Source organism: Solanum dulcamara, chromosome 7 (genome assembly GCF_947179165.1).
Source record: "Solanum dulcamara chromosome 7, daSolDulc1.2, whole genome shotgun sequence".
NCBI lineage: Eukaryota > Viridiplantae > Streptophyta > Magnoliopsida > Solanales > Solanaceae > Solanum > Solanum dulcamara.
The window spans coordinates 31,467,532-31,494,134 of NC_077243.1; the positions used below are offsets into that span (position 1 = coordinate 31,467,532).

Below are 26,603 nucleotides of genomic sequence, written 5' to 3' on the forward strand. Positions count from 1 at the left end.
ATTTGTTGCACAAAATTCACTATTCTAATTTTTGTCATTTAAAAATCACCTGACTTAAATCCTTTTGATTGTTGGTTAGGTTTATGCAAGTATTAGCAAGGTAGATATTAATTATGAAAAAATTATTTTATTCTGTGTTTGATTGAAGATATTAAATTGTTATGTCATCATTTATACTTTATTAATAAAATAAGTTATCATATATACAGATGAGATAACTTATATCATAAAAAATAATCCTGAAATAATTTGTTTGGTGAACCCCAAATCAGCTCCTCCGCTTTCTCTCCTGCATTTGTTCATTTCCTATCAAAATGAGCACCTCCATTAATACTGCTTTTCTCCTCTTCTTCTTCTTCATTGCCCCATTTTCTTCTTCACTACCACAACATCATTCCCATTTCATCAAACACAGTACTCTTTCCCGCAACATTAATCCACATCCATACATCGAAGTCACTCGCCCATTACCCTTTACTAACCTCACTCCATCTTGCTTTCGTCCCTCATTCACCCACAATTTCGGCAACACATATGGCCTTCCACCAGTATCCGTCTCTTACTCCTCTCCAATCAATTGTTCTTGGACCCATGTGGTTCTCCAGTTCAATGTATCTTGCAAAGGCGAACAGTACGACCGTATTGCCGCCGTTTGGCTAGACGGCGCTGAGATCCTCCGTACCAGCACTGCTGAGCCTACAGATGATGGAATTTTCTGGACTGTAACAAAAGATGTCACCAAGTACACTTCTATTCTTGTTAAGGAGAATATTACTCTTTCTGTTATGCTGGAAAATCTTGTTAACGACATTTTCACTGGAATATATCATGTGAATGTTACTTTTCTATACTATGATGCTAAGAACGTCGCTGGGCTTCGATTGAATAATTATGTTGATAATCCTATTTCAATGGGAGTGAGAAAACTGGGTAGTTTGATGGGTTCAGATGACAGACCAGCGGATTTGATTTTGCCCATATCGGCAAATGGAGATAATAGACTTTGGTTCCTAATTGAGAGTGAATCGGAATTGTATGGGCAAAACGTTGTGATTCCAAGGAATACTTATAAAGCTGTGATGGAGATTTATGTATCATTTCACGGGAATGATGAGTTTTGGTACTCGAATCCACCAGATTCATATATAGAGACGAACAATTTGACCACAAAGAGAGGACATGGAGCGTATAGGGAGGTTTTGTTGAAGATAGATGAGAATTTGGTGGGATCTTTTGTACCCTTTCCGGTGGTATTCACAGGAGGAATCAATCCTTTATTCTGGGAACCAGTGGTTTCAATTGGTGCCTTTGATCTTCCTTCTTATGATATTGATTTAACGCCATTTTTGGGGCTTCTGCTTGATGATAAATCCCACTTTTTGAGTCTTGGAGTGGCAGATAGTATCCCATTTTGGTTAGTGGATGGGAATTTGCATCTATGGGTAGATAATTGTGCATTGCCATGTGATGTTCAGGCTAAAGTTATTGATTATGGTACTCCAAAGTTTAACATTGAGCGGTCTTCGAGCTTTCAAGGACTTGACGGGTCATGTGAGATTGAGATGAAGAGGAAGAGCAAGGTTTCAGGGTGGGTGAATTCAGCTTCAGGAAATTTGACTACAATAGTCTCCAGAGAAGTGAAATTTAAGAATAAGATAAAGTTCTATCTTAATGGTACTGAGAAAAGGGTAAGACAGAATGTGAGAGAAGAGACTATAGTACGTGTACTGTCTGATACAGGTATCACGATTTCTCGGACTACTATGAAGAAGATGTATCCACTTAGCATGACCACTAAGAGTTCGCCTTCGTCAGAGAATGATACAAGCTTGATGCTTACTGATCTAGACCATGAATGGAGGGAGAGGAAGTCCATTGGGGGTTCATCAATCTCCTTGATAAATCGGCAGAAATGCAATGGATGGATGGTCGTTCAAGATCATGATGTTCTATCTGGTGGTGCCACCACTCAACAAACTTATTCTTATAGGGATGAAGTTGGTTGCTATTCTCGGATAGTTTCAGCTGCCAATGGCACGCTTATGAACGATACTGCAAGCAGTCTTTGTTCATTTTCAGCTTTGTGAATTATGACTCAGTTTGAGGAGTCCTTTTATAAGTTAAATGCTCCATTCCCACGATCATTCCTTTCCCTGTGAGCATATTGTAGTGTAAGCAATTTGTGTTCTTGTATGCAAGTTTAGGGTTCAATAAGAATGTGAACTGCCAGGAAATGAACTTACATTGATTGTTTGCTGGTATCTCTTGTTTGGCATGTGATTGAACTCTGGATACAGTCTTTCCTGTCATCTGGATAACAATAAACCTTCAAGATGTGCTTCCTCAAATCCTCACTGATGGAGGAAGGGCTGCAGCCTCCAGTTCCATCTCGTCTCATTTGGGAAGTAGCTGGTGGTGCCTTTTATTATTATTGGGATATATTGCACAGAAACTTGATGGCATTGAAATGCTGACACCATTCTTGCTAACGCTACCAGAAGTGATTGCCTCACATTTCAGTTAGACTGACAATCAGTAGCCACGAAGGGAAGAAAAGAGTATCATAGATGTCACCAAAGACGAATGTACGAAAGAACAGAGTAACTGATAGAATGACAAAATTTGAGCATAGGTTACTGTCTTCATTCCAGTGAATCCTATATACCATGTATTAGAAAGAAACTGATGGAAAGATTAGGAATTTAAAGATAAGTGTTTACTGTGAATACTGCATCTTGTAAAATGGATCCTATCACGTTCATTATCTGGAAATATCAGCTTTTGAGTTCCAGCGACTGAAAGAGTAAGAAGGATAATGTACTCTATTGCAAGGACCTGATCCCCTGTCCCTAGATCCTGAAAGAGACACCGATCATATATGAAAGTTACATTGGAGCCTCTTTGAAGTTAGTGTCTTTACTTCTGTCATCAGCTAAGTGTGGTAACTTCTGCTTGTGCTTTTCTTTAGAATGTTGCCGCTTTTTTCTGCTGCAGTTGGTGAGCTAGCCGCTACTATAGTGGTGAAACTTTAGCCAGCAACAAACCCCTGAAGAAAAGCAATGTTACAATCAACACGTAAAATACCTTGTATGTTTCATCGTTGCATTGTTGACTTTGAATGAGTAGCAAGAAATACCTCAGCTCAAATAGATCATGAGAACAGCGGTCTGTAGACACAAGTCAAAATTTTGCAGCAGAATGAACTGTTCAACCAATAAATGGACAACAAATAAGCACGCTCTCTCTCCCCTTGAACAAAGAAACACCAAAGGGAAGGAGAAGGATGAAAACAAATAGGAAAAGTAGAAACGAAAATTAAAAGGAACTGCTAACTATATACTGGCCAAAAACATCGCCAAGAGGATTCAAACAATAAATGAGGAACGAAAAATGAGCCTGTAGAAATTTAATTTACATAGTAACCAAATCACAAACAATTCCAAATGATAAGATATTAAATAGGCCTATGCTTCGAGCAACCAGCTTACCACAATATCAAGATGAGAGAGAGCCCGAGCCAAACCAAACTCAATAAGCTTGCTACGGTACAACACATCTGGAACAAAGCTCGAAAAGACTTTTTAACTTTTGCTTTCGTATGGTGTTACGCCTTTAGAAAAGTTGATGCAAGTAACTGGGAAAAAATATAAGAACTACTTGGTAATAGCTTAGATCCAAATGTGATTGATGTATAATTTTTTTCTACTAGTTAAGATTATCACCCAAGTAGTCAAATCCAAATAGAGTTTACTAAACATTGAACATTAAATTTAACTTTCACAGTCACGCAACAATAACCCAACCTAGAGGCCGTTTGGATTCAATTATAAGTTGCTTATAAGTTGTTTTCAGCTTTTTTTGAGTGTTTGGCTGGCCAACTTAAAGTCATTTTGTGCTTAAAATAAACCCCAATAAATAGTTGAGTTTATTTGAATGAACTTATTTTAAACAATTTATACGTTGAAAATAGCTTATAAGTCAAAAAAAATTGTTTGAATCCTCACTAATCATGTCATTCCATTTGATCTCATCTCAAACCAAGCTCAGTCAAACTTTGACCTAATTTTATTCAAGCCAAACTGAGTCTAACCAAGCTTCAACCAAAACCTTGTCAAACCAAGCTTCAACCAAAACCGATGAGGCAAGCTGAACTGAGCTAAAATATAAATGAACCTTCTCTAGCCAACCAAGTTCGGTGCCCAAGTCAATGTCAGTATACCGTACCAATGTACACCTGCTTCAGCGTAATTTGCTACACTAATAGCAGAGCATATGCAGGAGAAAGCAGCAGAGGCAAAATTTTCTACTACAAATGATATCTCAAGATCCAACAGTAAGATTGAAGCTTCCCATTCATCAGCTAGATTATAACGCATTGCACGACTTTCTAAGCTTCTCAAAAATACGACTTTCACCATCTCTATCATAACCATGGTTCAACACTAATCCCGCCCATATGAAATAACTATTCCAAAAATATACTTATGACAGAAAAAGAATTGAAATAACAAGGTGTAGAGTTGTTCATTCTCATTGCAAAATGTATTAATTAGATTGGAATTACCAAACAGCCGCACAAATTTAAATAGCAAGATTGATTTATGTAAAAACTAAAATGCTCGCCAAGGAAAATTGCCAAAGTAAACAAGGGGCTAATAGAGGACAAGAATAAAAGGTGAGGTGCATCTGTGAAGAATGTGCTATCCAAGCAATTGTTACTCTCTAATTCCAGTTCCTGAGTTCTCCACGTCAATTTCTCCCATCCCCGTATCTTCCTCCTCTTCACTATCTTCATCACCACTGATCTCCTCATTTTCACGACCGAGCTTAGCCATCTGTTCAGCAAGCAATTTGTCTTCCCGTTCACTCACCTGAATAGATAAGTCATATCAGAATCACCACAGAAGAAATAAGAATAACAGAGCAAAATACAGAAAGCAAGAAAAGAAATAAAAAAGATAGCCAGAGAATGCATACATTTCTTTTTTTTTGAAATTAAAAAAAAAAATTACATTTCTTTTAATCTTGTTCCTAACTGAATTGTTCCATTACAGTCAATTCAATGTTCCGAAACTCTCCTAGGATCGTGTATGGGGTCTAACACACACAATATTCAGTTATAATTGATATGTTGAAAATGTCGACAGTGCTTTGGTAGTGAGTGGAAACTGACTTTCTGTCTGGTTAGTAGGAATTTATATTCTCCCCAATTATTTAATAGTTTTTTATTCAGAAACCTAAAACAAGTCTGTTGTAATTTAAAAATATCAGGATTGGAAGTCCATTTTATTAACGGTGAAACTTTTGCCCATGTACATCCATACTATTGCAATCAAAACCAAATTAGAGATTTTAGAATCAACTTGTATGACAACAGTCAATAGTAAACATCCAAAGTACTAGCAGTGCCTTGCAAAGAGAAACAAATCGAAGGAGCACTTTATTCAGTTGAATATACATATTTCCATCCACATATATGCATCAAGGACAATGCTATACTAGTTCGGAAGTAATAGCAAAGTAAACATAATAATCAAGTATGGCATCTGTGATACAGAACCCCCCGACTCTTGGCCCAACAATCACATGATTATTAAGAGATTTTCCAACAATATGAGCTATGCTTAATCTGGTCTCAAGTTTCACATCTCAATCTCATACCCCCATTGAGCTATGGTGTTTCTCAAATCAAGGTCTCTCAAAGGTATGAAGAAGCACATTCCACAATTATGATGAAAGTAAAAAAGCACTCAAAATTATTTTTTTTAAAAAAGTAGCTCACCGCTCTTGGAGCCTCCTTGACAGCAAGTTTTCCTTTGTGACGCTCTATTTCCTCAGTGCAAGCTGCAATTGCTTTAGTAAGGATTGCTATGCCTTGCTCCTGCCAAAAGAAATAAATAGAATCTGTAATTTAACAAACTGAATTTCCTTTGAAATTATAAAATTTAGAGACTAGGAATAATAATAAGAATAGCATAATGTGGTAGTCTGGTAGGTGATAACAGCTGGAAGTGGTCTAGCATTGGGGTGTGCATGGTACAGTAGATACCGAAACCGAAATTTTTGACACCGCATTTTTGGTATTATGGTTTTGGTTTCAAATTTTTTTGGTATTCGGTACAACAACATACATAGTATAGTCCCACGAATGGGGTCTAGGGAGGGTGGGTGTACGCAAACCTTTACCCCTATCTTTGTGGGGTAGAGCTTGTTTCTGATAAACCTTCGGCTCAAATTTAGGTAACGGTATTTATAAAAAAAAATACTTAATACCATACCGAAGTATATAGTTACATATACAATTCATATACTCCCTCCGTCCCATTTTATATGATGTAGTTTGACTTGACACATAATTTAAGAAAGAAATAAAGACTTTTGAAACTAATGGTCGAAATTAAGTAATAGATTTTTGTGTGGCTATAAATTATTTCATTAAGGGTAAAATGGACATTTTAAAGTTAAATTGTTACTAAATATAGAAATTATTTAGATGTTGGAACTTTGACTACTCTATCCCAATTGAAATGTCATTTGTTGTAATTGATTAACAAAGGGAATTGCTTGTACTGTTATTTTGAATATTTCTACCTATGTAAGGTGTTAGTATAATATCATTGAGAAGTTTCTTGAAAAGTCGAAGTCATAATTCTCTATTATATGAGTATATGCAAGTCGAAGTCGAACAAACTATCATTACCGATTTACCATACCACGAAATACTGAAACCGAACTTTAAAAATACCAAATTAATTTGGCATGGTAATGGTATAATAATAATCAAAAACCAAAATTACCTGAACCGAAGTTTTCATTACCATACCATGCGCACCCCTAGTCTAGCATATAACATTTAGCTGCTTAATACTTAAAGAGTTGTGACCAGTTAAGAAACTAGTGGAAATTGTTGGGATATTACTCTTGCAATTTTTAAGAAGGTTCATTCTCCTCAAATTGGAATTTTTTGAAGGAACTATGCTCAAGGATTGCCCACTGAAGTTTTTTCCATTCTTTTTTTCACTTTCCAATAGCGAAGAATCATAAAAGATTAATCCAAGAAGTATCTTCAAGACTTTAGCATTGACTATAGTTGATGCATGAGGGAAGAAAAACACATTGAAAAGGCGACAGCACACTTGAGAGAGAAATGGCAATGGCAGTCAAAGGTATGATCCTATCAAGTTGATATTCATTCACCACCTAACTTGAAAATAAGCACATGAAAACCAAAAGATTTTTGGGAAGCATCCTGTGGTGGAGGGGACTGGGGAGAAAAAACCAAATAGAAGAGATGGTCTTTAAAGGATCATAGTAAGCAAAAAGGATCCAGTTACAGTGTCCTAGAAAACAACAGTAATGAGTATTATCTAAACAGACATCCTTCTAGTTTGACCATAAAACTGTAATAGTTAAGTGGGAGCCTTACTCATAAAACAAGAATTTGATATGCAACAGCTGAGATAACATAGAGGGCCAAGAGAAAAAAAGAGTCTCCAAAGCAAAATCAAGGTGAAGAAGGTAACTGCTCATAACAATCAGTCTATATAAATAATGTACATTTAAACTGGAACTAACATATACTGCATGTGCTTGACCATAATGTCCTCAGAACAATAAAAAAGCTCAAGCACAAATCAAACTGATATTTTTAAAAGGTGAAGACAAATCATTTTACTCAAGTAAAACAGGCTACCATAATTATATGCAAAAACGGTAAGTTACCTTGTCAAGAGTCTGAGTATTGAGCACATATGCTGGAGGAGCAACAAGTTTAATTTTAACAGGGCAATCATCATTACCAGCAGCTTCAGCTTTACGCATAGCTTCCTGCACCAGACGTGAAAAAAATCATCAAAAAAAAGGCTAGCATTACAAACAATATGTAACCTCTAGAATGTATTTCTCCTTTTTGATAGGTAATGGTGTCACATTATTGAACAACACCACCATTAAGAAAATGAAACCTCCAGACCAACATGTGGAAGATACTGGGTTTGTTGTTGCATAAGTGATAACAACTAGTTAAAGAAATAGATAATAACATGAAAATGATGATGCCAAATGGACAAACCTTAATGTGAAGAACGCCGTCAAACTGAAAACATTTCATCTCAATATCTGCTCGAATCTTCAATGGCTGTGGAGTCATTCTCCTCCTAATATTTTTTACTAATGCATCTTTAACTTCTTCAGATAAAGCAGGAGCAACCTTAGTTACCTAGAGAAGAAAAGATAATAAATATTATTTGACATCATTGGAAGAAATTAACCTAGAAAATGATATGACAAAAGACATACCTCCTTCCCATCAGGGCCAATTTCTTTAACATCACGGGTGAGGGAATTAAGAATTGAATCTGGATCACTGACAACCAATTTGAATGCCTGGAAACCAAAACCAAGAAATCCATAATGAATCTTGCAAATCAGAAGAGGGAAAAGGAATATTTCGAAATCGATAAAAATTCTCACCTCAAAAGCATGACCATATTTTCTGTATAAAGGCCAACCTACATGAATGTACAAGTCCTGCAATTAACATGCCCAATAATTAAGAGAAATTGAAGAGTAAAAATTCAAAGTTCTATCGGACAGGGATTCTAGAAGAGGAAAAACTTAGTAGAGTTACATGGATTCACATTGTGCTCAATAAACAATAGCGAATACTACTCTGTACCCCAACCCCACTAAGGTAGGGGACCAGGGGTAAGGTCTGCATACGCCACACCCTCCCCAGATCCCACTTGTGGGACTACACTGGGTATGTTGTTGATGAAAAAATAACGAATATCCTCTTATTCCTCAAACAGCAGGTAATTGCAGTTCCCGCAGTACATGACCAAGTTTAGGAAAAGCAGTTACTTGCAACTCATTCTTCAGAAAGAAAAGAAAAGAGGGGGGCGGGGGGGAGGGGTAAATGGACATTCCCTTAAAAGCAGAAGTTCTAATTAACATGCAAAACAGTTTTCATGGTCGAGGGCACATAGAAAAAAAAAGCAGTGACACCCGTTTAGAGAAATTTTAGGCAGACAGTCATATAATAAGACAAAAATCATCCAGATGCCAGGACAGAATAATCACACTTTAGCCAACATATAACAAGGGCAACGAAAGAGAGAAAGAGCAAATGAAAGAAACAAACTCCTTCATGCTAAGGCATTACATACAGTATAGTTTATTAACGCACTCCCAGTTACAAAGCAGTAAGGCAGAGAAAAGCAACTGGTAAAATACCCATGTGCAAAGAGTTAAGAAAGTGATAGTGAATAAATATTAACACTTGACTAACTCAAACCAGATAAATTTCATAAAACTGTTGTCAGAATTTCATCAGCCTTCTTTACTACCACCAATGCAGCAGGCCCAAACTATTACACCAGTAGAACAGGCCTCTTCCACCTTCAATGCAATTCAAAAATAATATATGTTGAAACTCTACACTGACCATGGAACATATCCAATTGCAGTAACATCAACCGTTTTTCTGCATTTCCTAAAAAGCAAAGATTAAACTTCCAGTTCTTGCTCGTCCTTGAAGCACAGCATCAAACCAAAGAACTAAATCCAATAGGAGAGTTGAACATTGCCCAAACTTCACTATAATGTGACAGAATAAATTGTGAAAGATATTTTTTGCAAATCCACGTATTCTACATCTCTATATCAAACTGGAGTTCTTAAGAAGAGAAATCAATTGGATGGTACTGACAAACAAACTGATAACGGAAAACATAAACTTCAACTCTTTTTCTTTTATAATATACAACTGTTATCTTAGAAGAGCTTTCATGTATACCTAAGAAGAGATATAAGTCAGATGGTATCCGCTAACAAATTGATGATGGAAAACATAAACTTAAACTCATTTTTTCTTTTATAATAGACAACTGTTATATTAGAGGAGCTTTCATGTACGCCTATCCTTAATCTTTAAGATATGGCACAAAGGACCACACTCATAGCTAACAGTTTTCTTTCTTTGAGTTCTTCTAATAGAAATCTGTTTCATCATACTGCTTAAAAATAAGCAGAGCAATTCAACCGTGTCCAATAAAACCTAAATTTAAGAATCATTTTGCATGAACTCTTCTTTTGATTTATTGTTTCATCTTCAGGACAGTAAACCGTTCAAAGCTCGGAATCGGAGTGCAAGAAAATTCCAAATCAACAATACTAACTCAGCCCATTTGCTTCGCACTTCAATAATTTCTAATATCAATTAGACCTCATATTCAATTGAATTCCAAATTGAATCGAATGTTTTGCTCCTTTTGTTTCAATATACATGACACTTACATTAATATTTTCACATCCATTATCACTGAGTATACAAAAAGTCAAAACAACAGGGTAAACTCAACATCCAGATTAATTCCTTCATATATATGAAATAAAAGACGTAGTAGTAGCTTTTCTGTATGACCGAAGTAGAACAAAATGGAATTTGAGAAATTAGCTAACCTCCAGATCAATTCCCATGGTTTCAGCAACATGACGCATGATTGAATGGACAAGCTTACTCTTATTATACCTCTCCTCACAAGCCGAAATATCTTCCTCGGAAACCCTACGTTTACTGAGATCGATATATCCTTTCTCCTTATCAACCCTAAGAACCATAACCGGTTCGATGCGGCCAACTTTGATAAGACTGCTAATACTCCGAATACGACGACGAGACAGCTCAGAGAAAAGGATCATTCCTTCAATGTTATTGTACTCAAGAAGGGCAACGTAGGCGCCACTGTCAGCCATGCTTTTCACCTGTATCATTACTGCTTGGTCTACTTCTGGGTACTTGGCCTCGTACATTCGGCATTCGAGGTTCGGGGAGTTGGTTGCCATGATGGGCAGGAGTGGCAGTTACTAGGGTTTCGCAGAAACTTTAAGGGTTTCTGGAGAAAGAGATGATAGGAATGGGTTTTGACTGTAGAGGGGCTGAAAGAAGAGAGACCACTGACAATATATTGCGCACACAATTACATTCATTAGGACCCTTGAGGTTTCATGCGTTAAAATGAGACCGATTTCTAAGGTTGAATACAGCAACAACAATCACCAATGAAATTCTATATCATGGGATCTGAAGAGGATAAAGTATACGCAAATTTTATTTCAAGATAGGACGACTGTTTTTGAGAGACCCTCAGCTCAATAGAAGCATAAAAGAGGTCAGATAAGTTCAAAAAGTTTAAAGTGTTATGAGAAAACAAGTATCGAAAATGACACAGATAAAATAGAATAATAAAAGTACAGAGAGTAGTAAATAATAACGAACATTATAGCATAAGAAATTATATTGCGCTAATGCGCCTACTAATAAGGGAGAATAACAAGACTTTGTACTAGTCTTCTACCCTAATATGAGTCATCTACACCCTCTCATCTAAGGTCATGTTCCAAGATTGAATACAAATGCTTAAATTTGTTTAGGTCTGTTTGGAAAACTATGTATTAATTGAAATTGTTGTAATTATTAGGATAGTAATTATCAGTCTAATAATTATATATTTTATTAAATATAATGACCTGTTTATTTGTCAGAATGTAATTATAAGTGTACGGTTGCACAAGTGCAATTATAAGATTATATTAAATTTTTAAAATAAAAATTAATCATTTAAAATTTTAAAAATTATATTAGACAAATAAGAACCATTATAAATAATATTAAATTAAATATTTAAGATATATATTAATTAATAAACATATGTTCTTAACCAATATTATTAAAAATAATTTATTTATATTTTTTAAATTAGTATATTTTAATTAATTTAATCATAAAAACTAAAAGTATAAGATTTTTATGAACATCATGACATGTATACAACAACAACAACAACAATCCATTGAAATCCCACAACGTGGGGTCTGGAGAGGGTAAAGTGTATGCAGATCTTACTCCTACCAAGGTAGGACAACTGTTTCCGAGAGACCCTTGGCTCAATAGAAGCATAAAAAGAGGCCAGATAAGTCTAAGAATTTCAAAGCGATATGGAAAAACAAATAACGAAAGCGACACAGATAAAATAGAGTAATCAAAGTACAGAAAGTAATAGATAATAATAGAAATCAGAGCACAAGAAATTATAGTGCGATAATGCGCCTATTAATACGGAAGAATAACGACACTATGTACTAGCCTTCTTTCCTAATATGGGTCATCCACACCCTCCTATCTAAGGTCATGTCCTCGGTAAGCTGTAACTGCATCATGTCCTGTCTAATCACCTCTCCCCAATATTTCTTCGGCCTACCCCTACCTCTTCTGAAACCATCCATGGCCAACCTCTCATACCTCCGCACTGGGGCATCTGTGTCTCTCCTCTTCGCATGCCCAAACCATCTCAGTTGCATTTCCCGCATCTTGTCTTCCATCAAGGCCACTCCTACCTTGTACCAAATAGCCTCATTTCTAATCCTGTCGCTCCTGGTATGCCCACACATCCATCTCAACTTTCTCATCTCGGCAACTTTCATCTTTTGAATGTGAGAGACCTTAACTGGCCAACACTCCGCCCCATATAATATAGCCGGTCTAACCACCACTTTGTAGAACTTGCCCTTAAGTTGTGGTGGCACCTTCTTGTCACATAGCACACTGGAAGTGAGCTTCCATTTCATCCACCCTCCCCCAATATGATGTGTGACATCATCATCAATCTCCCCGCTGCCTTGCATGATAGACCCAAGGTATTTGAAACTACTTGTCTTTTGGATGGCCTGGTCACCAAGCCTAACTTCCGCGCCAACCCCTAAGGTGTCTCACTGAACTTGCACTCTAAGTACTCTGTCTTGGTCCTTCTCAACTTAAACCCTTTAGACTACAAGGTATGTCTCCAATCCTCCATCTTAGCGTTAACTCCGCTACGAGTCTCATCGATCAGGATTATGTCATCCGCGAAAAGCATATACCATGGCACCTCACCTTGAATTCGTCGCGTTAATCCATCCATCCCCAAGGCAAATAAAAACGGACTAAGAGTTGATCCTTGATGCAACCCCATCACAACTGGAAAATGCTCTGAGTCCCCCCCTACTGTCCTTACCCTGGTTTTGAAACCCTCATACATGTCCTTGATCACCCTAATGTATGCCACAGGTATACCTTTAGCCTCCCAACATCTCCATAGTATCTTTCGTGAAACTTTATCGTAAGCCTTTTTTAGGTCAATGAATACCATATGCAAGTCCCTCTTCCTCTCCATATACTGCTCCACCAGTCTCCTCATAAGATGGATAGCTTCTGTAGTTGAGCATTCCGGCATAAATCCAAACTGATTTTTTGAAATAGATACGCCTCTCCTCACCCTTATCTCCACCACTCTTTCCCAAACTTTCATAGTATGGCTTAGAAGCTTGATACCTCTATAGTTGTTGCAGCTCTGGATATCCCCCTTGTTTTTGTATAGAGGAATCATTACACTCGACCTTCATTCTTCGAACATCGTTGCCATCTTAAAGATCACATTAAATAACCTAGTCAGCCACTCTAAACCTACCGAGCTCGCACTCTTTCAAAATTCCCCAGAAATCTTGTCAGGTCCGATCGCTCTTCCCCAGCGCATCCTACGCACAATACCCTTAATCTCTTCGACTGTAATACTCCTGCAACACCCAAAATTATGACATCTCCCTGTATATTCCAAATCTCCCAACACAATGTATGTTTGACAAATGTTAATATTATGAATATAATGTCATAAAATTACTAAAACATTTGACAAAAAAATAACCTCTTAAGTTTAACTAAAAAATAAATGATTTGCAATGTGAAATATCAAGTTGATACTATTAAAACAAATGAAATTGAAAATATGACAAAACTTTTAAACTCAAAACAAATATTTAACATAATTTCAACACAATGTACATAAATATGATTTAAAAGAAAAGGAAAACGTAAGTCTATAACCTTATTTAATAATGAATTCTACTTTAATTTAAAAATTAGAGACTAACAAATTTATGCAAATAAAAAATAGAATAATAAATAAATAAATAATATGAAAAATTGCATGGAATCACATGAAAAAGTAAAGGTTGAGAATGAGATACAAATGAAATATAAATAATTAAAAAAATAAAAAATACACTTTTAGAAAATATCAGAATGATAAAAATATTTTAAAGAAAATAATAGAAATAAAAAATAAATTAAAATAATATATATATATATATATATATATATATATATATAAAGAATTTAAAAAAATTTCATGTAAATTACATGGTGTAATTACACCAATTTCTTACCCTCCCTTGGGAATTGAAGAGTGTAGTTACTTCTCTTTTATTACACCTAATTACTCTCTTACCAAGTAGTAATTACTTGATCTACCAGACATGCCAAAGAGTGTAATTACACTTAATTATACAAAATCTCAATTACATTGTGATTTTCCAAACATGCCCTTAATAAGATCTCTGAATTATCATATATTTTAATTAAATAATAAATACATGATAAAATATTCAAATTAGATATTTTTAATTCATATTTTTAGAAATGTTTTATGCGTATTTTCAAGCATTCATTATGTAGATAAGCCACACATTAAATATGTTTATTGCCTTTAATTATATACATTAGCCTCAATTGAAATTAACACGAGGTTTAACCACTTGTTGAGATTTATGTGCATCCTTGAATGAGGAGACATATTTTAAGTGATTAATTTACCTATGTGATGAGCACTTGAAAATATTTTTAGAAGTTTTTCCCAAATAATTGAGTGAAAGTGTCTAGTAGGAACACTTTATCGTGTATTCAAATATTCAATTGAAATAAGTTCTTGTATGATTTGAGACTACCCCTTAGTCGCAACAGGGTGCTTAGAGACACAAGTGCCCCAAGCTAGTCTCATGGCATGGCATAACGTTAAGATTCATCACAAAATATGATATAACTGGAAAACGAAAGAAAATCATGAATAGTGTAATTATAATGTCACGACCTAACCCCGTAGGCCGTGACGGGTGCCCGAACTGGACACACGCGTGTACCCCTGCCAATTATAAATAAATCCATTTCTTGTTCGACTCTTAGTGTACCAACAGATAAGAAAACATACAAGCCAACAAGGCTATCGTAGTGTAATAATGTTACAACACACCGTATAGGCACAACTGGAACAACTTACAAATGACCCACATACATATGTCTACAGAGCTCTAAGAATAGCAACCATATCTTATGGTAAGACAGGGCCCCTGCCGTACCCCTGAATAAGCAAATATATACATCCAATACTAAGTACCAAAAACTCGGCTCCGATATAATAGAGCTTCTTCCAAACTGGCTGAACGAAATCCTAAGCTGGCGGACTCCCAAAACCTGTGTCTGTACCAGCGAGCATGAACGCAGCCCCCCGAAGAAAGGGGGGTCAGTACGACATATGTACTGAGTATGTAAAGTACAAAACATCATAAGGAAATTGTAGTTACCATAGGGGTGCAGGGGACAAGTATAAAATTTAACAGAGTATTGTACCTGCACCTTACCAAATAAGGTCATGTATACCAGTATCACATACCATATCCGTCCCGCTCAGGGACTCGGTATAACAAATGCATTATTTTATCATCATAGGCATATGCATACTATTAACGCTGTGGAACATACAGCCCGATCCATATATATAACAGGTTAGTGCCGAGGAGCATTCGGCCCGATCCATATATATAACAGGTTAGTGCCGAGGAACGTACGGCCCGATACCTATACATATAATATGTTAGTGCCGAGAAACGTATGACCCGATTCCTATACATATAATACGTTAGTGCCGAGGAAAGTTCGGCCCGATCCCTATATAATATAATAATGCATATACGTGCATGTAAACCTTGGTGATATATCAGACATCTCCCGAATATCATCTCAAGATATGTCAAAGAGCCTCTAGGTATAGGAGCTTGCACATTCAATCATCGTTTAGTATGTAGGAGGCTCGAGGGTCATAGTTCAACTACTTCTACGCCCTTATCACTCAAAAGTGAGTACAAGTCATGAGTCATATTCGGAACCTATAAATGGAATCACCTCTAACTCATATCATATATCGCTTTACTTACCTTAAATTGTTTCAAGAGAGGGAAATGATAGGCTTTACGTGTACTACTTTTCATCATGTAGAAGACTTACAGGTCCATAACTCAACTATCGCAGGAGTTCTAGTGTCGAGAAGTGAATAATATTGACGAACCATACTTGGGGTTCTATGAATGAAATTATACCCACACTACATACACAATCCACTTAAGACTAGACATGCCAAAAGAAAAGAAAGATAGACTTTACATACTCCTCACTTCCTAACGTATGGAAGGCTTGAGAAACCCTAGTTCAATTACTGTAAGAGTGCTTTCATTAAGAAGTAAATAAGGGTCGTGAATTACTCTTGGCATTTATGAGTAGATTTACCCTCAAGCTCATATCATTCACTACTTAATTTGAAGACATGCCAAAAGAAAGGAAAGATAAGCTTTACAAACCTCTTATGGATTCTTCTTAAACGTGCTTGTCTCATCGTCCTATGAACCTATTTAATACAAAAGTAGTACTGATATTAATAACTTTCAACTCTCCAGACCCTTAATCCAAAATCAATCATCTATAGGAATCATTTCCTTATTTACTCTTCTTGACTAGTCTATTCGTTAGTTACGGAGTTAACGGAAATCGAACAACACCTCTCCTATAACTTGCCCTATCCGAACTTCCAATTACACTCTCTGTTACTACAGACAACCAACAACAACAACTAGCAGCTCATATACAATTAAAACATGGCAACATTACACAATACAACCTCCAAACAACTCACTTAAAACTACGATACCAAAATAGGGTTTTTAATCTTTATTTCGTAAAACCTTTAATTATACGAAGCTGGAGGGGGGGGGAGGGGTCATGTGGATGCAACCAGAAGCACCCATGCCCCATTTAGACCATGTTTTAGCCCTGCAACACACAACCACACACTTGCAGCCGCACACCACAAGCACAACACCTTGCTTCAACGACAATTTAACTATAGTGACTCCAATTTAGTTTGCTTCGAACGTTAAGCATTTCTATGGAAATTTTTTACACTTCCAGCCACCTACAAGGCACATAATACACTCCATAACCACCCCATAAAGTCCAAGTTGAAAGGACAAAGAGATGTTTGAATAAATTTTTTTTGTTTAAAGTTCTATTTTTTCAGACTCGTTAGATGAGTTAGCTTTATGCATTCTTTGTGATTTCTCAGAGTCATTGGTTGTGGGTTCATCTCTCTCTCTAAAGGTTTTTTCAAGTGCAATCCTATAAGTCTTCTTCATCGCCTTTAGGCCGCTCGCATAATACCCATGCATGATATTTAATCGTATATAACAAAAGTTCTTGTTCATTTCATATATTTTATTTTACTTTTCTAAAAAATGGGAATTCCACGAATCGTCTGCTAAAAGTAATGATTAATGAGGGAAAAACGTCACTCGATCCTTGAGTGTTTCCTTACCAATAGCCGCAGCAAAACATCTCACATCTCTATGACTCTTTGTTCTCATGACCTCAATTACCTTACCCGAAATTGGCCAAAACTTGCCAAATTGCGCCTCAAAACTTCTCTAAACGCATTGAAACTGAGCGGGCTGCTTGCTATCTGTTTGGTGCTACTCCAAGACATGATTTTATACTATTAATACTCCATATCATCGTGATATACTCTAGATAATTAATTTGTGGAATGAAATTGGAAATCTTAACTTTTTCTCTCTTGGCCATCGTCCCTTTCTCTCTAGGTTTAGGGTTTCTTTTTCTTTGTTTTTGCTGATGTTTTTTGGATAAAGAAAATCCCCATAGTAACATAATACATATATATAGGTGCCCTTAGGAGGTGACACATGTTAGCTCCAAAGGGTGACACATGTCTAGCCCCTATTGGGCCACCACATCCATGTGCCCAATGAAGGGCTGCCATATGGCAGTAGGGTCCACCCCTCCAAGACGGCAGATGAGTCAGCTGCTTGCTTTAGCTTCTGCCACGTGTCACTCCTTCCTTGCTGCCACGTGTCATATTTTCCTCCTCCTCGTGGGTTCGTAATCTCGTCTTATCTCAAGAACCTATGTAATCCGTGCTACGTAAGCTTGGTATGTACTTAAGTAGCTTAATTATGTAAGACTTCTAAATTAATAGCTTACATAGGTAAGTTGAGTCCTACGACTCATTACTTGGCCTCCAACTCCTTTCGACTTCTCTTGACCCTATTTCCAACCTTCCCTTACTATGGGGTATCACATTCTCCCTTCCTTAGAGTTGTTTGATAGTGTCGTAGTTTATGTGGCTCACATGATAACTTCTAAGAAACTTAAGGGACATTATGAGCTCAAGAGTGTGGGGGTGTAACATCCTTCCCATCTTTAGAACATTCGTCCCCGAATGTTAAATAACACTTCCCTTAAGACTTTATACAGATTGTAGGGAGATTCTTTTCTATTGCGATAACACATATTTTCATCCAAGTAATTAATATACGAGTTTCAGGAGTTGGGCTTACCTGTAGACATCAGGAACAGGTACGAATACTTGTGTTTCATGTCCTCTTCAGTTTCCCAGGTCATTTCTTCATGATTCCTATTTCTCCATAACACCTTGACAGAAGCTACGCCCTTAGTCCGTAATTTTCTAATCTATCGATCCAAGATGGCGATCGGTTGCTCTTTATAGGATAAATCCTATGTGACCTGGTCATCATTTGTAGGGTATACTCCGGATAGATTACTAGTACCCTTACGAAGCCTTAATACATGCAAGACCGGGTGTACTGCTTTCAATATGCTGGTAGATCCAACTCGTAGGCAACCTTGCTTATTCGGCAGAGGACCTGATAAGGACCAATGTACCTTAGAATCAGCCACTTGAAACTCTAGAAGTTGACGTCGATCACCTACATATGGCCTCTGTCCACTCTGGGCGGCTGATAACCTCGCCTGAATAAGCTTTACCTTTTATACCACTTATTGAACCCTGTCTAGGCCCATTAGTCGTGTTTTAGCAACCTCAAACCCGCTAATTAGCAACCTACACTTTCTGTTATACGAGGTCTCGTATGGAGCCATCTAGATACGAGGATGATAACTAGCATCAGAGATAATCTTGACAGGTAGTAGGCAATTGCCTTAGCTGCCTTTGAAGTCAACCGTATAGGCCCACAGTACACCTCTAGCCCTCAGCCAGTAAGCTTAGTTTGTCCATTATCTTGAGTGTAAAATGTTGTACGAAGACCTATATGTCTTCCTAATCTCTCTGTGGGCTACTTTTCAATAGTTGACTATAACTTGGGCTTCTTCGTTTGAGACAATAGCTATGGGAACTCCATAGAGTCTTATTACCTTCTTAACTTATGACTTTATACAGTTTCAATTGAACAGGTAGGCCTGAGTAATGTATATGGGCTGATGTTGTTAACCTATTAACAACAACCCCACATAGAATCATACGTCCATGGAGTATAAAGTGAGTCTTCTAACCAAGGTCGTATTGTGGAATCTTCGACCGGGTGTATTACTTCTTTCCTTCCTTAGATGACACCAACTGGTACCCTTACTTTTTAATTTTGCTCCCTTCAGAGTTGGCTGCTGAGTGGTGCTGAATTTCCTTCACACAATGATCTTCATCGCCACTCCGTACTTTGTCCATCATTAACTGGTATAACTCTGAAGAACTTTGGCATCTACGTGCACCCTCTATTAGTAACCAACTAACCCTGTCCGTTTTGCTTAAGCCCTCTTTCAACTCCCTTGACCCAATTTATAACATTCTAGGTACATGATCTTATGTCGTTGCTTCATCGTTAGCTCAGACTCTTCCATGGTCCTTTTACTCTGACTTGGCTCCAATTTCCTTGTCACACATTGCATTGCAATCTTTGCAATAATATGCGAAGGCACTCAACTTAGCCCAAAATTTACCTTAGCGTCGTCTCGCTAGGCTTCAGGTTTAGCTTTGCCCTTTCTTTTTTTGTTATCTTAAAACCGGTATCGGGGTAGATCTTTAGTTCAACCATGGCCATATCCCTTTGGTCCCTTGGCTTACCTACTCTTTGTATTTCTCTGTAACATCTCCAAAATCTCATAACCCCTTTTTATCACACACTCCTCTGCTTGGTCTCATGCCGTATATGTATGTTCACAAGTTGCACAACTATTCTTGTATAACTGGTATGAGGTCGACCATACTCGTGGTTTAGTCAAATCTTATCATTATGGTGGACACGACCTTTCAAGACACACTACAACCCTATTTCTCATTCCCTTTTCACTTTTAGGAAAATTTTGGCAGAGTTTCCTTTATATTTCTTACCATCCCAAAAACCTGCACACAGGAAATACCAATAGTGCCTCACAGGGCCGACATGTATATATATATGTACCATATCATATTACATCCACACAGGGCTCCCAATATTAATGCATATATATTTTGAAAGAAAATTGATAATATATCTGTAACCATATTTGGTAACGCCTCCTGATCCTGTCTGCTAGCTAAGGCGTAGATGCGAATTCGAAGGACAGCTAGAACTAAAAGTTCCACCACAGCCTCTACCACGGCCTGCTGGTGTCTGAATTTCCTATCCCACAGGGCGTACAACCACCGAAAAAGCAAAACCAGCAACTAACCCAGTAGGCTGAGCTACACCCCTTGGGTTACCCCTGAGTGGACACTCTCTCATGATATGGCCTTGACGACCTCAAGTGAAACAAAAACCTATCACAAAATGGCATTCCCAAATATGAGACCCTCCACAATGAGGACACTGAGGTAAAAGTGTCCTCGACTGACGCAAACCCCTGTTCATTTGTGAGCTTGAAACCCTAGAGCTCTGACCGGCTCCTGAATACACTATGCTATCGAACCCCCTACCCGTGAACTGTGAGGGTATACTTCGGGCTTGCTAGGAAGGATACCTACTATACTGCTGAGGCTTCTCACCGTGAAACTCCCCTGAATAGCAACCCGACCTAGCTCTTTTATGTTATCCCTTATCATAATCTCTATCGGGCTGTCGCCCTCTGTGCCGATCCTCTACCCCTTGTGCATACGCCTGTACCCAAGCAATATCCATGTCTGGCTGAGAAGCCATATCCATACAGCTATCAATCAAGTGACGATCTAGCCCATCACATAGAGATACACCCTCTCAGCCATATCAGCTACAATAGTGGGTGCATGTCTCGCCGACGAGTCAAACTCAAGGCTATAATCTCTAATGCTCCTGCTATTTTGCCTCAACTATAAGAATTTATCAACTCTGGCTTGCTTTATTTTTGGAGGTAGAAAGTGTCTAAGGAAAGCTTCCACAAACTCATCCTAGACTACTAAAGGAGCATCCTCACCCCTTGATAAATCCCAGGACTCATACCAATTAACGGCTATGTCACGCAGTCGATATGAAGCCAATTCAACAGACTCAGTCTTAGAAGCCCTAAGTATTCTCAACGTATGCTGCATTTGTCGAATGAACTCTTGTGGGTCCTTCACAAGTCTCAACCCATAAAACTCTAGAAGGTTACAAGTTAGGAAGTTACGAACCCTCAAGCTGTCACATCTATCTACATTATCGGCTCCTAGCCCATACCTTCGAGCCTGCCCTGCCATTATCCTAGTCTGCAAATGAACTGCATCTCTCATGGCCCTATCTTTCGTCCCTAACTGTGGGGCTGGAGACTCAGGTACTGGGGTCTCGGGGCCTGCAGTTGCTGCTGCTCTAAACTCCTTTGGAGGTGGTGGCATAGTAGAGCTTGCCGACCGGAGCACAATCCCCAGCATAGACTGGACACGAGCCCTAGTAACTCTCGGGGTCTGACTAGTTTCCCTTGCTACTGACTTGTCCTTCTGGGTAGTTGTTGCTTTCCTCAGAGGTATCACTGTAAGCATGAGGATATGTTAGCAAGAGATCATCCTAATAACATAGCTTTATCGCACGATGTAAGGCAAGAAAGAAAGACAACATCCTAAATGTCTCATAGCCTCCTGTTTATAGATATGGTGTACAATACACCGATAAACAAGACTCTACTAGACACGGTCTGTATACACTCCAAGGACGAACTGCTCTAATACCACTTTTGTCACGACCTAACCCCATAGGCCATGACGGGTGCCCGAACTGGACACACGCGTGTACCCCTGCCAATTATAAATGAACTCGCTTCCTGTTCGACTCTTAGTGTACCAACAGATAAGAAAACATAAAAGCCGACAAGGCTGCCATAGTGTAATAATATTACAATACGCCGTATAGGCACAACTGGAACAACTTACAAACGACCCACATATATATGTCTACAGACCTCTAAGAATAGCAACCATATCTTATGGCGGGACAGGGTCCCTACCGTACCCCTAAATAAGCAAATATATACATCCAATACTAAGTACCAAAAACTCAGCTCCGGTACAATGAAGCTTTTTCCAAACTGGTTGAGCGGAATCTTAAGATAGCAGACTCCCAAAACCTGTGTCTGTACCTGGGGGCATGAATGCAGCCTCTCAAAGAAAGGGGGGTCAGTACGACATATGTACTGAGTATGTAAAGTATAAAACATCATAAGGAAATTGCAGTTACCATAGGGGTGCAGGGGACAAGTATAAAATTTAACAGAGTATTATACCTGCACCTTACCAAATAAGGTCATGTATACCAGTATCACATACCGTATCTGGCCCGCTCGGGGACTCGGTGTAACAAATGCATCATTTTATCATCATAGGCATATGCATACTATTAGCACTGTGGAATGTATAATCCGATCCATATATATAACAGGTTAGTGCTGAGGAATGTACGTCCTGATCCATATATATAACAGGTTAGTGCTAAGGAATATACGGCCCGATCCCTATACATATAGTACATTAGTGCCGAGGAACGTACGACCCGATTCCTATACATATAAAATGTTAGTGCTGAGGAATGTTCGACCCAATCCCTATATAATATAATAATGCATATATATGCACATAAACCTTGGTGATATATCAGAAATCTCCCAAATATCATCTCAAGATATGTCAAAGAGCCTCTAGGTATAGGAGCTTTCATATCCAATCATCGTTTAGTATGCAGGAGGCTCGAGGGTCATAGTTCAACTACTTCTAGGCCCTTATCACTCAAAAGTGAGTGCAAGTCATGAGTCATATTCGAAACCTATAAATGGAATCACCTCTAACTCATATAATATATCGCTTTACTTACCTTAAATTGTTTCAAAAGAAGGAAAGGATAGGCTTCATGTGTACTACATTTCGTCATGTAGAAGACTTACAGGTCCATAACTCAACTATCGCAGGAGTTCTAGTGTCGAGAAGTGAATAAGATTGACGAACCATACTTAGGGTTCTATGAATGAAATTATACCCACACTACATACACAATCCACTTAAGACTAGACATGCCAAAAGAAAAGAAAGATAGACTTTACATACTTCTCACTTCCTAACGTATGGAAGGCTTGAGAAACCCTAGATCAATTACTGTAAGAGTGCTTTCATTAAGAAGTAAATAAGGGTCATGAATTACGCTTGGCATTTATGAGTAGATTTACCCTCAAGCTCATATCATTCACTACTTATTTGAAGACATGCCAAAAGAAAGAAAAGATAAGCTTTACATACCTCTTATGGATTCTTCTTAAACGTGCTTGTCTCATCGTCCTCTGAACCTATTTAACACAAAAGTAGTAATGATATTAATAACTTTCAACTCTCTAGACCCTTAATCCAAAATCAATCATCCATAGGAATCATTTCCTTATTTACTCTTCTTGACTAGTCTATTCGTTAGTTACGGAGTTAACGGAAATCGAACAACACCTCTCCTATAACTTGCCCTATCCGAACTTCCAATTACACTCTCTGTTACTACAGACAACCAACAACAACAACTAGTAGCTCATATACAATTAAAACATGGCAACATTACACAATACAACCTCCAAACACCTCACTTAAAACTACGATACCAAAATAGGGTTTTTAATCTTTATTTCGTAAAACCTTTAATTATACGAAGCGGGGGGGGGGGGGGGGTCGTGTGGCTGCAACCAGAAACCCACTCCCCATTTAGACCATGTTTCAGCCCTACAACACACAACCACACACTTGCAGCAGCACACCACAAGCACAACACCTTGCTTCGACTACAATTTAACTATAGCGACTCTAATTTAGTTTGCTTCGAATGTTAAGCATTTCTATGGAAATTTTTACACTTCAAGCCACCTAAAAGGCACATAATACACTCCATAACCACCCCATAAAGTCCAAGTTGAAAGGAGAAACCTTACCTTACCCGAATTTGGCCAAAACTTGCCGAATTGTACCTCAGAACTTCTCTAAACGCGTTGAAACTGAGCGGGCTGCTTGCTATCCGTTTGGTGTTTCTACAAGCCATGATTTTATACTATTAATAAATCCATATCATCATGGTATACTCTACATAATTAATTTATGGAATGAAACCAGAAATCTTACCTTTTTCTCTCTTAGCCGTCGTCCCTTTGTTTCTAGGTTTAGGGTTTTTTTTTCTTTGTTTTTGCTGAAGTTTTTTGGATAAAGAACAGCCCCATAGTCACATAATATATATATATAGGTTCCCTTAGGAGCTGACACTGTCAGCCCTTAAGGGTGACATGTGTCCAGCCCCCTATTGGGCCACCGTATCCATGCGCCCTATGAGGGGCTGTCACGTGGCAGTGGGGTCCACCCCCTAAGCAGGCAAGTGAGTCAGATGCTTGCTTCAGCTGTTGCCACGTGTCACTCTTTCTTTGCTGCCACATGCCATTTTCTCCTTCTCCTTATGGATTCGTAATCTTGTCTTATCTCAAGAACCTATATAATCCGTGCTACATAAGCTTGGTATGTACTTAAGTTGCTTAAGCATGTAAGACTTCTAAGTTAATAGCTTACATAGGTAAGTTGAGTCCTACGACTCATTACTTGGCTTCCAACTCCTTCCGACTTCTCTTGACCCTATTTCTAACCTTTCATTACTATGGGGTATCATATTCTCTATTCCTTAGAGTTGTTTGATAGTTTCGTAGCTTATGCGGCTCACATGATAACTTCTAAGAAACTTAAGGGACATTCCGAGCTCAAGAGTGTGGGGTATAACATATAAGAGTCATATAGCAAAAGATAACACTTGAAGACACATATACAAAATCTAATTGCTTTATCTGAAAGCCTCAACTACGTAGGTGAGGTTCTAGTATATGTTCCTAACTAATTATAAAATCTAATACTACAATAGAAGTACTCAAATAGAAAGATAACATCATTCTCGAAATATAAGAACTCACCAACTGTTGTACTAAGCAAACCAGATCTATACTAACTGCGGGCGTGAGATGGAGAACCTAAATTATAAAACAATATAGGTAGAAGAGTATGCAGTCAATACTTGAAATATATTCAGTATGAAAAATATGCATAATAAAACATGATGACTGAACATAATAATCTGTAAGACATGCTTATGCAAGAATCAAGTACATAACTGAAAACTGAATATCTGAACATAAACATAACTGAAATACTTGATCAATGCACTAATTAAAATTTGACTGATTATGGGAGATACCGTTAAATGACATAAACCATGTGAGCTACAACGTGAAGTTCAGTGTACTTCTCTCCAACCAAAAAGAGAGTGTCCTTACTTGCCAAGGTAAGGACTATGATATCTAGGCTAAGATGCATTCAGGGTTATTTTGGTCCTTTTCAAAGCTTTTAATTTGATCTTAAGTCGTTTGTGGTGTTTAAGGGAGTATATTCAACTAGGTCTCAAGAAATTCTCTCAAAACTCACCTAGGGTTCATCTTCACCATCAAGAACCTTAAAGCTTTCAAGTCGAAAAATTCAAAAATCAAGAGAAGCCTTCCAACCAAGGTTTTCCCAAGTTCTTCCACTCTAAGATCTCTATAAAAGAGTTTCTTTGTCAAGATCAAGCACTAAGATTCCAGCATCAAGAGTTTCCTCCAAGAAAAACTAGTGTTCTTCCTTGGCCTCAAGAGAAATCAAATCTCTATCAAAATTTCCAGTCTAAAACTATAATAAGGTATGTAAGGCTAATCATATTGTTGGACTAAGTTCGTACTCACACCCTACATCTAAATTCAGTCAATAAAGTGATAAGTCTAGAGTCTTACCCATAAACTCCATGAATTTCTAGTTTGGTTTGTGTTTCGCATCTTGAATTTTAATTCTCTTATTTATCGAAATTATGATACTACATGTTGTTTGGTGTTTTGAGTTATTGTTCATACTTTTGATCACATGAACCCTAGTTATTAGTAATTTGATTGAAAGTCTTCGTTCAAATATTTTCATGCATTAATTTGCAAAATTAAACTGACTTCATGGATACTTTTATAGTTTCATTGAAAAAGAGTTTTAAGGAACATAGATGGTTCCAACTATATTATTTTGCATCAAAAAAAGATATACGATTTTGAAAAGAGTACAAATGATTTCAGAAAGCATTTCAGTAAAGTAAAGTTAAATAAAGTAATGATCAGTTTTTCCTAAAGAGGGCTTTTGAGTATT

At 37.6% G+C, this 26,603-nt stretch overlaps 2 protein-coding genes across 2 annotated transcripts; one reads left to right on the forward strand and one right to left on the reverse strand.

The window, feature by feature from the left end:
- Positions 1 to 302: 302 nt before the first annotated feature.
- LOC129893910 (peptide-N4-(N-acetyl-beta-glucosaminyl)asparagine amidase A-like) lies at positions 303 to 2,234 on the forward strand. The gene has a single exon (XM_055969341.1). The coding sequence runs from the start codon at positions 315 to 317 to the stop codon at positions 2,085 to 2,087; it is 1,773 nt and encodes a 590-aa protein (XP_055825316.1). The 5' UTR covers positions 303 to 314; the 3' UTR covers positions 2,088 to 2,234.
- Positions 2,235 to 4,505: 2,271 nt separating this feature from the next.
- On the reverse strand, positions 4,506 to 11,002 carry LOC129893911 (eukaryotic translation initiation factor 2 subunit alpha homolog). Its single transcript, XM_055969342.1, has 7 exons — positions 10,462 to 11,002; positions 8,473 to 8,529; positions 8,299 to 8,385; positions 8,072 to 8,218; positions 7,723 to 7,827; positions 5,783 to 5,881; positions 4,506 to 4,871 (listed from the first exon to the last, which is right to left on the reverse strand). The coding sequence occupies exons 1-7, from the start codon at positions 10,843 to 10,845 to the stop codon at positions 4,716 to 4,718; spliced, it is 1,035 nt and encodes a 344-aa protein (XP_055825317.1). The 5' UTR covers positions 10,846 to 11,002; the 3' UTR covers positions 4,506 to 4,715.
- Positions 11,003 to 26,603: the final 15,601 nt, after the last annotated feature.

What these genes read in the sequence shown, in the direction of transcription:
- LOC129893910 (XM_055969341.1), top strand. Translation starts at nt 315, where the DNA reads ATGAGCACCTCCATTAATACTGCTTTTCTCCTCTTCTTCTTCTTCATT.
- LOC129893911 (XM_055969342.1), bottom strand. Translation starts at nt 10,845, where the DNA reads ATGGCAACCAACTCCCCGAACCTCGAATGCCGAATGTACGAGGCCAAG. An exon ending in AATATGGTCATGCTTTTGAG is followed by an intron (nt 8,386 to 8,472) that starts GTGAGAATTTTT and finishes TTTGGTTTCCAG; the next exon opens with GCATTCAAATTGGTTGTCAG. An exon ending in TCAAGGAGGCTCCAAGAGCG is followed by an intron (nt 4,872 to 5,782) that starts GTGAGCTACTTT and finishes TTATCTATTCAG; the next exon opens with GTGAGTGAACGGGAAGACAA.